The 13,388-nt window shown below is 37.8% G+C and overlaps 1 protein-coding gene across 6 annotated transcripts in view; it reads right to left on the bottom strand.

Annotated features, from left to right (window-relative positions):
- The window catches only part of LOC139939373 (uncharacterized), a 179,335-nt gene that overhangs the window by 16,257 nt on the left and 149,690 nt on the right, over nt 1-13,388 (bottom strand). For 5 of the 6 annotated variants that reach the window (XM_071935197.1, XM_071935199.1, XM_071935198.1 and 2 more), the window contains exons 9-12: nt 8,548-8,765; nt 4,757-4,853; nt 4,003-4,108; nt 3,073-3,174 (exon numbers count right to left, since the gene is read on the bottom strand). In XM_071935197.1, the coding sequence (XP_071791298.1) occupies nt 3,073-3,174; nt 4,003-4,108; nt 4,757-4,853; nt 8,548-8,765 (523 nt within the window). The remainder of the gene's footprint in view (nt 1-3,072; nt 3,175-4,002; nt 4,109-4,756; nt 4,854-8,547; nt 8,766-13,388) is intronic. The other variant, XM_071935202.1, reaches the window with a different exon arrangement.

Raw genomic sequence — 13,388 nt, 5'->3', positions numbered from 1 at the left:
GAGGCCACGACTACACCCCATAGGTGCCGCATACATGTCAAGTCAAATAATGTTTTCATGCACACCCATAAAGATGAAAAAAAAAAAAAACACTGCTAGCGACAAAGATGCAGTAAGATGGCAACATTCAGAAAAAATAACCACACACCATGAAAGTGCAATTTGTGAGACATGCCTTGTCCATGCCCCTGATAACAGTACATGCAGGGGCAGACATCCATTACATGCACTTTTCTACACTTTATATTTTGTGTTATTCCCTGTGATAATTCAAGCAGCTGATAAGGCATTAGTGTGACATTTAAGGTGAGCACGGTTCAGCAACCATGGAGGTAATATTTGCAACTAAAATTTGGAATAATTTAGACATTTCTGAAGCTGTGATGTCACCTGTCAGACACATTTTCCAGGAGAGGAAACCGACCTTTAATTTAAAATTTAAATTTAAATTTCCCAGACGGCTACCTTTGGAAGTCATGCATTTTTATTTACTTTAATAAGGTGTGAAGTGTTTACATTGGGCCAAGCAGGTGGAAGTTTTTACAGCATGGAGGCAATCCCCAAAGGTTTGTTGACATTATTTTATTTTTAAAACAATTATTGCTAAATCCTTCTATTTTTTTTTCTCGATTTAATTTGTTTTAAGAGTACATAAGATAGGTTTCCACACCTTTTCGCGTTGTCAAATTCTAACAAGAAAAAAAGTTATTGGTTGTCTTTTCCTTTTTGCATTTAAGAGAAATGTAGAATTTAGTTGAAGTGTCCTTTACCATTATCATGTTGAAGAGAAGTTGCCCCACATATAAAAACCAGAATTTTCAAGAAGAAAAAACCCAAACCCTGAAACAGAATATCTGTGTGTAAATGGCCTAAGAAGTTGAAAAATAAGACGGCAAAAACTGTTGTGTCATGGCCTAAGAAGTTGAAAAATAAGACGGCAAAAACTGAAAGAAGACATGAATTTTTTGGGGCAGCCTCTCACATGCACAGAGGCCATTAGTTCCTTGGAATCTCTGTAAACCCTCTGGTCTAACATCCGCGGTCTCAAAAGAAGGTCAGTAGGTCTAGCATCTCAGAATCACCTGAAGGAATGGACCTGGCAAAGTCACCTTGGGGGATCAGTCTTAATGTCCTTAGGATGTAGCAGCCAAATGCCAAGATCACTCTGTATCATCCGGCCTTCCTCCAGGTGCTCAAACCACCCTGAGACCCCCCTTCACCTGCCATGGGTGATTCCAAACCTACTAAGAGTGTCGCCGGCAGCATTGTTTTCCCCAAAGGACACTGAAGTGGTTGTCCCCCTAAAATTCCTACACCATTTTTTTTGAAGGAATTTAAAACTGTCGACCATATAGACTAAAGAGATGCTCATTGTATGTTTGCAGTGTTTGAGGTTTGAGGGCATGCTGCCTTTATCTAGGGTTCTACTTTACCATGAATGAGCTTAGGGAGGTAGATTTGGGTAGCGATAGTATCATGAATAGTCTAGGTCCCAGACCACTGCTCATTGCTGTACACATTATCAGCGCTCGGCAGGTAGGGCATGGGGGGCGATCATTCAGGGAGATAGGACAGTTAGAAGAAATAGGAGCTCAACTTGGCTACAAGGAGAGGTTGCAACACGGAAAGCTACGACTACAAGCATGAGAGGAGTGTGAAAATGATCACAAACGGAGAAAACTACTGAGGTTTTTGTAACCATTGCATAGGCTTAAAATCAGAATAACACCAACATCATTAAGGTCATATGCCTTAGGCATTAGACTTCAAGATGGTTGATGTTATTCAAGCTTAACTCTTAAAACCTAGGCGATGGTTTCTTAACACCTTTAAGTCTAAAACAACAAGATGAATGTGGCCCAAATTATTTATCTTACCACAGATAAGTTGATCGCCGTCAAAATCCCACTCCCATTCAACTAAAAGTGGCGAGGTGCATGAGGTAGGCAGTGAAACAGAGCGGAAAAACATGAGCCAAACACCGGAGAAAAGAATGCAGTTGAATTTTAGGAAAGAAGATTATAAAATAATGAAAAGAGTGTCGGGACGGGAGTGAATTTGATTTATAAACCACTTAGACAGGAGTTGGCCAGATGTAAATAAACGCCTTGGGTGAAATGTAACTGTGTGTGCATTTTGTGGCTAAATACTATCTGACAATGGGAGGAACATGTATAATCAGTGAGCCATACATGTAGATAAATATGCGAGCAATTTCTTCACGCTGTCAACACGTTTTTAGATTTAAGTAAATGGTGATCTGAATAAATCTATGTCTACTCACAAAATACTTAGTCTTTCTGAATTTATATTTACACCACACAAATAAAAATCATCACTTAAAGCTGTGCAGTGTTTTTAAATTTTCAAATAAAAGTATTTCAGATAATTTGAAATGACGGTCAGGCAACAATCCATTTCAAATTATACAAATTATTATTGCTGAATAGGCACAAACATTTGTACAAAAACTTCAGCAATTCGTGTAATTGTGAGTGAATACCAACTTTATTGTACAAAGGGTTTTTAGTTCCAAACACCAAGAATATAAAATTACTTTGAATATGCAGAACTAAACTTTCAAACGGAACAAGAGAGGAAAATAACAAACAAGGAAAAAAATGATTCAGGAAAGGCTAAATGAAGCAACCAAAAGAAAAAGTGAATTCTCTACAAGCTTTTTTGTCTGGAATCTGTTAATGAAAGAAATAAGACAACTGTTCAGTTGTGTTGCATCCAGAAAAGGGGTTAGAAAGAAACAAAATGATGTCAATGATTGGGTGGAGTTAGTTAAGTGCAAATGTAGAGAAAATTATTGATGAATTTAAATTGTGTTGGTGTATGAACAAAACAGACAATGTCTCCTAAAACACAAAAAGTGAACAAACAAAAAGTTAAAATTTTTCTTTTCGAAAACAGTTTTAAATTATAACAGTATTTTTTAAAAGATTTTTCTAACTGTAACTTAACTGCTGGACAGTTTGCAATTGTTGGCAATTGTTGTATGCTCAAAGTGGGAGCACAACATGAATTTTCATGAATATTTAACAAGGGGCGGGGCTTGGGCCTCACCTTCAGGAGAGTCATCCATAATAATTGGTTTGCCGCCCTCAGCGTCTAGGATGTCCTCAAAGGATGGCAAGCCAGTGTGCCGTATAAGAATCACGCCTTCATCTGTGCAGTGTTTTGAGGAGAGCTTTGAGAATATCTGACCAATAAAATGCCCTATGTTCCTCATGAATAATATTCATAACCAATCCGATGGTTGCCTTTGTTCTCAGACTGTGATCTTGACCAATCAAAGACCTGGGTTTCCTACTTATTAATAATGATTAATGAGAATATTCTCATAGATTGGTTAGACTTTGATCTCCCCTGACCAATCAAAGCGGTGCTTCCATTTCTTACGAATAATATTGTGAATATTCATGACCAATGAGGTAACTATGTGTGGCAACCAAGAACACATTGAACTCGTTCTTGGTATTGTTAATTACTGTTGGTATTGTTAATTGCTGTTTAATTAACATTATCAATCAGCAGAAATAAATCAGGAGAGAAGAATTTGGAAATAATAATAGCAGTCTTAGAAAATTAAAACTGGTTAATTGTTAACAAGATGCAACAGGCTTTTTCCAAAATGCACAAGACAGCTTTGCAAATGTGTGATACAATTGTTTGAAAATCATTTTATAAATTGTATCCATCAATTAGTAGAATTTTAAAACTTGGGACAAATGGGTTAAAAACACTGGTACTTGATTTCCCCAGTGAACCTGGTTTTAGGAAGCAAATCAGGATTTTAGGTTTTTTAATCAAATTGCCGTTTATATGGAACCTACAAAAATTACACTGTTTGCTCTAATTCATAGGCTTATAACTAATGAAATCCAAGGGTTGTGTTTCTAAGGCTTACTCAAAGGAAGTTATAAGATATGCTTATCTTTTGTTCTGAGAGCAGAGAACATTAAAAAAGTGAGAGATGAATCTGTCTCAACTTACCCCCGTTATCCGGCGAGCTTGAGTCCTGATCAGCCTGGATTCCGTCCGATCCCTCCAGGCTGTTGCCCCTTCGAGAGTCGGCTAGCTTCAGCTCCAACTCACGAATCTTGGAATTCAACACCAATATTGTCATTCATATGCCAGGTGTAATTATTAGTTTATACAAAATAATCAAAAATTATAGCCCCAGGGTATGACTGATCTATTCTTATAGATTCAACAGTGCCATAGTAAAGATCATGATTTGGACACTTGTAGTACAATTTTAAATCTCGGTCTGAAACAAGCTTGTAGCAAAATTTAAATGAATTTGGCGGCACTGAAAAAAACCGGTGGTAGAACAATGTTTCGCTCAAAATGCTTTGATTGTCTCCGATTGTCTTTGTGGGAAAGCTATCTGTGTTTCACCAGAGCCCCAAATGATAAAAAGGGTAAGCATGAAACGTTGCTACTAAGCACAGTAGCAGAAATAAATTGTTCATGGACTTTTTCAATTTAAAGCTAATAAGTAAAGAAAAATGGTTCATTTACTTGAAGACAACCAATTACAGTCCTTGGGGAAATAATCCATAATTGAAAAACACCCCCCCCCCAAAAAAAAAGAAAAAAAGAAGAAGACATTGCTCATAATGTGACCGCAATGGTGGAACAAAAAACGTAGCCATAACGTCTGAATTTCATTGCTACCATATGCACACAGATGAAAGTCCCACACTATTTATTTCTAGAACTTGCGACAAACTTTCTTCCTTACCTTTGCCTGTAATTGCATTTTTTCTCTCAGCTGCTTTTGTTCCATCTTCTCCTTCTCCTGTTTGAATTCATTCTCCTTGGTTTGAAACTCCTCCTCCCTGTCAATCAAAAATACACAATTTGCATAACTCCGCCTACTTTAACAACTTCTGTCCATCCATAAATATTATTAAGAGTGCTCCTTCCACTTGGTAATAAACCATCAAAGATATTGAATTTCTTGATGCTAATCAAATTATCATAGAACTAATAAATCTTCCCCTTCTTTAAGTAATCCAATAAACTCATATTTAATATCCACAAAAAAATATTGCTCAACAATTTCATTAGACGAGCTTGACATATTGCTTGACTGCATTAGCTGACCACACAAATAATTGATGAACTAGACTTGTCGCCAGCTTCTGCTAACCTCGGTTTAATGTGCTAAGCAAATCTATGTTCCTAAAACTCGAATGAAAGAACTGTGTATTGGAAAAATCCTGCTCACCAAACTAATGTCAAAAACAATCAGAGCACCAATCACAAACCACTTACCACATACATTTTGGTTGGTAACCAGGGCACAGTTTCATAGAGCTGCTTAAGCACAAACAAGTAGCTAAGCACAACAAAATTATGTTTACCAGAATATGGTTATCAGCCAAAATGCCATTGCTTTGACTGGTATCCCGCCAATTGTTGCTTAGCAGAAACTTGTTAGTCAATATTGTCTGCTAAAGCAGCTCTATAAAATTGGGCCGAGATTCTAAAAGCCAACTTTGTCAGTGCATGGCAAACTGTTCTGCTGATCAACTCTATGAAGTTGAGGTCCCCAGGATTTGAAGTCTAGATCACTCTGAGCAATTTACAGGCAACCAGTTCCAGACAATCTCAAAGAAGAATAGCCATTCACATTTCAGTTTTCTCATTATTTTCTTGGGGATTGTAAGTTGCTTCTGAAATAATGTCTCTTGAGCTGCCATTGTGTACGCAGTGCAAAGTTGATTGCCTTCAAATTGCTTGAAAATATTTGCCCTATGTGACATTTGCCTTTAGATTCTTTACATATACGGAAAGTTTGACGACATGAATTATTTACAGAGTCATAATTTTTATTTTGTTAAAAAACTCTTGTCTCAATAAGGCGAATCTTTCATATGGCTAAGACCCCGCCCTAATTGGAGGAAATCATCCCGTCTCCCTGAGCTTTTGACTATCTCTACTGAATCAGACTGTGGTGACGTAAACACCGCGGATAATTGTTTATGTGCGTCAGGACCAGACGGGGGCGAAGGGGATAAGAGAAAGTCAGCGGTATGGTCGAGGCGCTCGAGGTGATTGGAGACAAATTAAATGGTTTTCATGTTCAAGGGGTGATGTTGGAGGAGCTATAAATAAACGAAATGTTCAAGTGGGTCTCGTCCTTTTCTTGGGTAGTGTTTTTTTATAGATGGTTTATTTTTGTAGATGTCATGGATGAGGAAACATGATTGAATCACATTCATGAATAACTTCAGAAATATGTTCAACACTTGATTTAACAAAAAAGAAAAAGAAAATAAGCAAAATTGATATAGAAGTATATTTTATAATGATAAAATGATTGCACAGTAAATTGAAATCCACTGGTACATTGAACTGTCTGTGTGAGAATAAAAGAGAGAGAGAGAGAGACTGAGTTTTCAGACAGTGGAGGTGGGGTAAGATAAAGGGCTTCAAAGTGTAGAGTAGTTTTGAGCAGGTTGGGGTTTAGAGTTTGGTCTGAAGAAGAGGTTGGACTGGGTTTGACCGTGAGCGAGGGATGGGTTTCAGTAGTTAGGGATGTGGTTACATTTTTTAACGAGGCTGTGACAGGTGCTTCAATTTGTGATACCAGTTCTTTAGAGGGCATTTGCTGGGTTTGAAGGTGAGTGAGGTAGATGTGGTTATTGGTTTTAACGAGCCTGCTAGTTCTATTCACAAGGTGATTCTAGTCAAGAACATAAGATAATTGAAAAAGATGATCAATTTCAAAAATACCTTAAATCTTGTCAAAAACCATCTCAAATACCAAAACCTTGCATGAGTTTCTATAACAACGCTTTGAATGTACCGACCTGGAGAGCTTAAGTTCACAATATACATTATCCTGAACTGCACTACATGGCCATCAATAATGCACATATCAATTTATTTTGTTGTGTTAGTACACAAGGCTCCCCAACCCTCAGGAAAAGCTGGCGCCGAAGCCCATAGGATCCAATTCATAGACCCAGTGATATTTACTCCAATCAGTACAGGGATAAGTTCACAATTTATTAGTACTTCGCTCTCAACCAGTCATCGGAAACCAATTGACATTTGAAATTAATGATAACAAAACTTAAAGAAAGAAGGTCTCAAGGAAAACTCAGCCGTAATTTGTCTAGTGATAAAGGTACAGGCCCAATTTTATGGCTCTGCTAACTACCAAACTCTGCATGTAAGGTGCTTAAGAATAAATATGCTTGGTCCCTGTCACTAATTGGACAGGTGACAAGGTAGATTGGCTGGAAACCTTAGTCTGGAAAGCACAATTGTTTTGTGCTTTATAACTTTTTGTGCTTAATAATCTTTGTGATATTTGGCCCAACTCTCCACAAAATTACACTCAGGTTAATTTTTTTTTTAAATATGAGGCTCCAAATTTCCAAATCGGCACCATTTCCTTTTTGTTTTCAATCTTGTCAAGGCGAGGCAGGCATGAAACAATACTGGCATCGCTCATTAAGAGAATTGGAACTGTATCCGCCATACCGTTACCCAGTGGCTTCAAAAAACAGCAAAAATAATGAACAGTTAAATATCAGAGTTCGTCTGGATGCTCGACTACATCACTTCAATAGTGGTCTTAATAGACACAGAAGGTCAGCCCATATATTGCAACTACATGACTGACCATGGCATATCAAGGAGGTTTTTAGTAAGCCAACCCAGATAAAGGAAGGAGATAATTGGAGAAATGGGTTAAACATAAAACACTAACAGACAAGACGAGGTCATCGGAACAGATCTATTATTCATAACATTTGGTTCCATGGTCAGCTTTAGAAATCAAGGAAACCGAGTTGTAAATTACCTAAAATGGCTTTGCAACAAAACCCAAACTTCTGAAATTATACATGATCATATATCTGTTTCCTGGACATACAAAAGAGCTGTATGTTTCCGGCAACATAACTCACGACATTATATGTCGGAAATTCCTGTGAATGAAGCCACAAGTTTCAGCAAAATCGACGTAAATCCAATAAAATGAATCCACAAATACACATTGATGTACCCAAAATACATCAGAAGAATGTGGCCAATGGCTTTAAATATCATGTGGTCAGTTTAGCTCTTGTTCTAAAATATGTTTTGCCCATTTGGAAGAAAAACAACACATCCAGAGGAATAGAAATCAACCTACTTAGGTTAACATTTAGGATGATTTGTGAAATGACGATTTCACATGTTCTTGAGAAACGTTTCGATGTTAACATCAAATTTACAGAATCATTTTGATGGCTTGGGTTGATTTGTAACGACTCGCCTCATATCTCACCGTGTTCTTCTTCAAAAAAATGTCCCATTTTTGACTGGTGTCCTGCACATTCTTGCTAGGCTAAACATTTTAAGCATTATTTTCTGCTTCAGAAGATCTATGAACAGTGACCCTGTTCAAAGCCCCATGGCAAAAGGGAATGTTTAACAGATTACTGACAAACGCAAAGGCTGAAGTCAAGTGTGTGGATTCAACAAGGGTTGATGAACAAGTAAGCCCTAATATGTTCCATCTTTACGACTTACTTGTTCTGCATGTCCTTAATGAGCTTCTTAGCCTTGTGGTACTTCTTATCGAGGATGGAGTACTGATTCTGGTTCTCTTCTAGGAGGCGTCTGACCTCTGTGATCTCAGATTGCGTCTTCTCAAGTTTGTCGTCCAAGAGGGAGAGCCGTTTGTCTTGGATCTCAATCTGGTGTTTGAGTCTCGTCTCTTCAGCTTCCCATCCCTGAGCTTGCATCACCTAAAGAGAGAGACAGTAATAGGAGGAGGATACAGTTAATAATAACAGAAGTTGGAAGTTTGCATCAGGGATAAAGAATATTAACTGCAAAGGTTGTGGGTTAGAATCCCACCCGTTTGAAGCAATGAGTCTTGAGCTGTCGTTTGAAGATTGAAGGATTATTTTGTGTTTTTAGGTCAAGCAGAAAGCATCAGTTACACTCACTGTAGCATATTTTATCAAAGTTGTTTTTCTTTCTTTCTAGTAAACTTCAAAGAATAAATTGACAAGTAACCATAAATGAATCACAGTTAGGAAGAATATTTTCTGTTTCTTTGAAGAAGTACAATGAAAGAAGCTGATATATGACTATCAGGTTACTCCTGAGATATTAATAATGTAGTACGGTTACCAGACCAATTTATTTGAAAGGAAACACTAAATTTTCAGATTTTTATTTCATTAAAAATTGCCATACTATATTTTTCCTTTCAAGAACTCAAAGGTTTCCCTTTAATCATAAATTCACTTTGGGAAAAAAGTTCTAGAAAATCTCACTTCATTATTTCATTCAAGGGCTCTCTGTGATCATATCATGGGAAATCTTCTCGAATGGCCAACATCTATTGATACCCGCTCAATCTGTATATTAAATTAAATAAAACATCCTGTTGCCCCTAAAGGGATGTAAAAATATTCTCAAAGCAATTGATGTTGTGTTCCCTACAAACCTTGTATGTCTCGATTTGTTTCATTTTCAGGAGAAATTAAATTGTCTATGGACGGTGTGTGTGTCTTTAAATAAAACTAGTCCGTCTTATTTATATTTTCTTCTTGAATTGACCTTTTCTTTAACAGAAACTAGGACCAAAAAAAAAAAGGATTTAAAAAGAAAATGAAGTAATAAATTCTTAAAAATCTCTTGTACCTGGGCCCAATGTCTTTAAGCTGTTAAAGCAGAAAACACTAATTGACAATTTTCTTCTCTAAGCAAACATTTGAGTGGGGCCCGAGCCACGACCATTTAGACTTAATGTTATTTTGGCTGGTAACCTGTTTCGGCTAAGCAATACTATTCTGTGCTTAGCAGCTTTACGAAATCGAGGCCTGAGACTTTGTATTAAGTATGAGAACTGCTACTCTCTGTGTCAAGAAACAATATTCATCTGCTAAGATTTGGTGCAACCTTGGACGTCCAATGACCCAAGTCTTGATTAAGCTATAAGAATTACTCTCAATGAGCTCTACATGTCATATCAGGTTTGTATGATTACATAGATATAGGTATGCTAGATTCATTTCAGTCTGCCTCAACCCGGATAAAGGACTTAAAGGATCTAATGTGAAAGCAATTGACTTGTTTCCTCCAGTCCTGCACATCTTGACTTCTACTTTATCAATGTAAAGACGTTTTTAAGTTGAAAAGTGTATTTGATGTCAAAGATAATTTGCGGGGAAAAAGATATCCACAATTCTTATGATTCTGCACTTTTAGTTTTGAACAGCTTTTAGAGACAAAATTCTGAGAAGCAAGGCAGAACAACACCGGTGAAATTGAACAACATCTCACTGGAGTGAGTGTCTCATTAAAGCAATTGCCCTTTCTTTCTGTTGAAAATGTTTCAGCTGGTTGCTATATCATCATGTACGAGTCATTTAAGTGTAATTGCACGGAACTAATAACAAAAGTCAAGGAAAAAACAAATATTTGGATTATGATGATAGATCGATTGTCAGGCAGTCATTAGTGTTCCAATAAATTTGAGAGCTTCTGGAGTGGTTTGGCTAAATTTGTTCGCGATAAGCTTTTGGGTTGTGACCCATACTTTGAAATTCATTGCTCTATGTTGCTTTCTGTTCATTGCTCCATGATACAATGTATGTGACTTATATTCAGCTTCTTAAGAAGATACTTGAATGGCGCACAGTACTGTACATGCCAAACCAGACAGCACATTGATTTACTAAAAGTATACGTGCACTTTGAAGCAACATGTGTGTATATCCAACCCACTCAGAGTTTACTCCTTAAGTCAGGTATTGTACATGTAAGTGAACCAGCTGGAAATAGTGCATCAAGTAATATGGGTAGTATGAGATATCATATAGTGGGATGAACCGGCCTCAAGCACTTAAAAAACATTAGGTTTTAATGGTTACAATAAGTGTGTTCAAAGACGTGGATTCTGTGAATTGTAATCAATGAGAGTAGAAAGAAAGATGTATCTCATAATCATACATTAAACGGGGGAAGCCCCCTCGATGCCGTGAGATTCTTGTTAAAGTTCAAAGCCATTAAGACTGCCTCTTGCAATCTTGCGCTATCACCTTGTGACTTGACAACTTCAGAGAGCTTTAAGCTCTCAAGTGTTACAGTGGACTTCCAGTGAAATATTATCAACCTAAGACTGGGTCCTGTATTCAGCGAAAAGAAGGGTGCAGTAGGCTGCTCTGAGTACCTTGGGAGTTGGTGACATTTAGCGGGAGATGGGCAGTTAATGCATTAGGCACTGGGATCATCATTAAAGGTAACAACACAAATCATTGATAGTTTCAATTAGAGTCGAAAAAAAAAACTTCAAATGATCAATTGTCTTCAAAATACCGAGGTATTCCACCAGCCAGCCTCAGATAAAGCAATCAAAACCTGCATGCTGGGTTCACAGAAGTCAAAAAGGAGGGAGCTAGTCACCTTGACGGGTCTGTTAAGATGTAGTTCACCTTTAAGGTTATGGCACCTAGTTCTCCTCCCACTTTAAAGGTAAAGAGGGCCAGTAGGCATCTGAAAAACTGAATCCAAGTGGATTCCACAATCGTAAGATGCCTAAACCATCCTCCAAGCAAATTCTTCACTAAGTAAACCTTGCAACATCGTTTGAGATTCACCTCAGATTGAAACTGTGTCAGTAACCTCACGACTAGGTGATAACTCTGACAGGAGTCGGACTTTTTCCTCTCTCCAAGAATTTGGCTTAGTGATATGATGCCTTTTCAAGATAGTCATTATCCAGGAATTTGTCTCCGATTAGGCGTGCTACATTCTGAGATGCATGACTACATTCATGAATTGAGTGGTACAGTTTGTTTGTGTTTTCTTCAGCTCATACTAGCCACTTGTTAGGGTGGGTGGGCATTCTTTAAAACAGTGCAGCAATGCTTCTCCACAAGGTTTTCTGTGTTTAACGTGTACCCCGCAGAACAATTGTTTAGAAAATGGAGCAATAGAGTAACATTGAAAGGATCCCCACATATCGGCATCCATTAGATTGACCAGGGTATAGAGGACGGGGTGGGGGAACGCGTCTATATCAGCTCAAACCAAGGAAAAAAGGACCGAGGTGTTTTGACAAAGTGTGAGACGTCTGCGCTTCACTGTACGAATGAAAGAATGAAGATGGCTTTGCCATGACGACAATCTGTCCAAGGTCCTTCCTTGTCTTGGTGTCTCCTAGAAATCAAATATTCAGAGGGTTTTTATTATCATACCACATATCTTACATCAGTATTTATATTTATATAAAAAAAAATATAAAAAATAAATAAAAAAAAATAAAAAAAAAATAAAAAAAGAGAGAGAGAGAAATTCAGGGTCTGAGCACTCAGCAATAACCCATTAGCAGACTATTTATCATCAACACCCGACATTATTCTGAAGGCTTCTTCCTGCACAGTAAACATCTCTGAATATGATATACACAATCGTACCACAATTCAATTACAATTGGATGTTTGACTCGCAATTATTGCAATTCAGTATGAATTAAATATTGGAGAGAATACAGCATATCATTTCCCGGGGAAGATTTATGATCCTGGAAAGTGATCTTCCAAACGTGAGAGGCTTTGCGTGTTCAGTTACCAGACTGTGGGCGACCGAATCAATGTGCAGCAATTTGTTCAGAATTATGGAAAGACGGGAACCTCGAGTGGAGGAGTAGAGTGGAGGTCCCTGGATGAATAGGACTGGAAAGAATCATTTAGAAATGGAATTCATAAAATACCAGGATGATTGATGCTAAAAATATGTTCAGATGGCCCACAGATTATCATCATAATACTATCTGTTGCATTAATAGAACATCTCTGCCACTTGGTGAACAACAACTCAAACTTAAATGGAAAACTGATATCGCCCCAAACGGCACGACTTGAAAAAAAAAAAACACCTCTATGCTACTGCGGCTGTTAATGTCCCCAGAGTCAGATAAGTCACACAAAATCTCCTTACAAGCTCCTTATCATCATGAATGTGTTTCAATTGAACCATATTAGAGAAGGGGTTCACCAGGGCCTAAGATTCTCCCCTTGGTCTTGATATAGCGGCATCCCCCTGTACCTCCCAAGTTTTATATTTCAAGGGTTTTTAAAACCCATACAGACTATCAATAGTATCGGCACAAATAACAAACATAGACGGTCAGGCAAAGTGCAGGTTCTTCATTTCGGTGAGTACTTGGCAACTTCTAGACAGTTTTGAGGCAAAGGTTTGTCAACCCCCCCCCCCCAATCAACCCTAACCCAATGACTTAAGGTACTGCAGTTTGGTTTATTAGGTGTTCCAACATTCTGAAATTGTTTGTTCAACCCTTCCTCTCCCTCAGCCCAACCCCACCCCCAGAAACCCCCCAACCCACCAAAACATAA

The sequence above is a fragment of the Asterias amurensis genome, chromosome 7 (genome assembly GCF_032118995.1).
Source record: "Asterias amurensis chromosome 7, ASM3211899v1".
In the NCBI taxonomy this organism is placed as follows: Eukaryota; Metazoa; Echinodermata; class Asteroidea; order Forcipulatida; family Asteriidae; genus Asterias; species Asterias amurensis.
The sequence above is the reverse complement of the archived record's forward strand: the minus strand, read 5'-3'. Positions and strand labels throughout refer to the sequence as shown.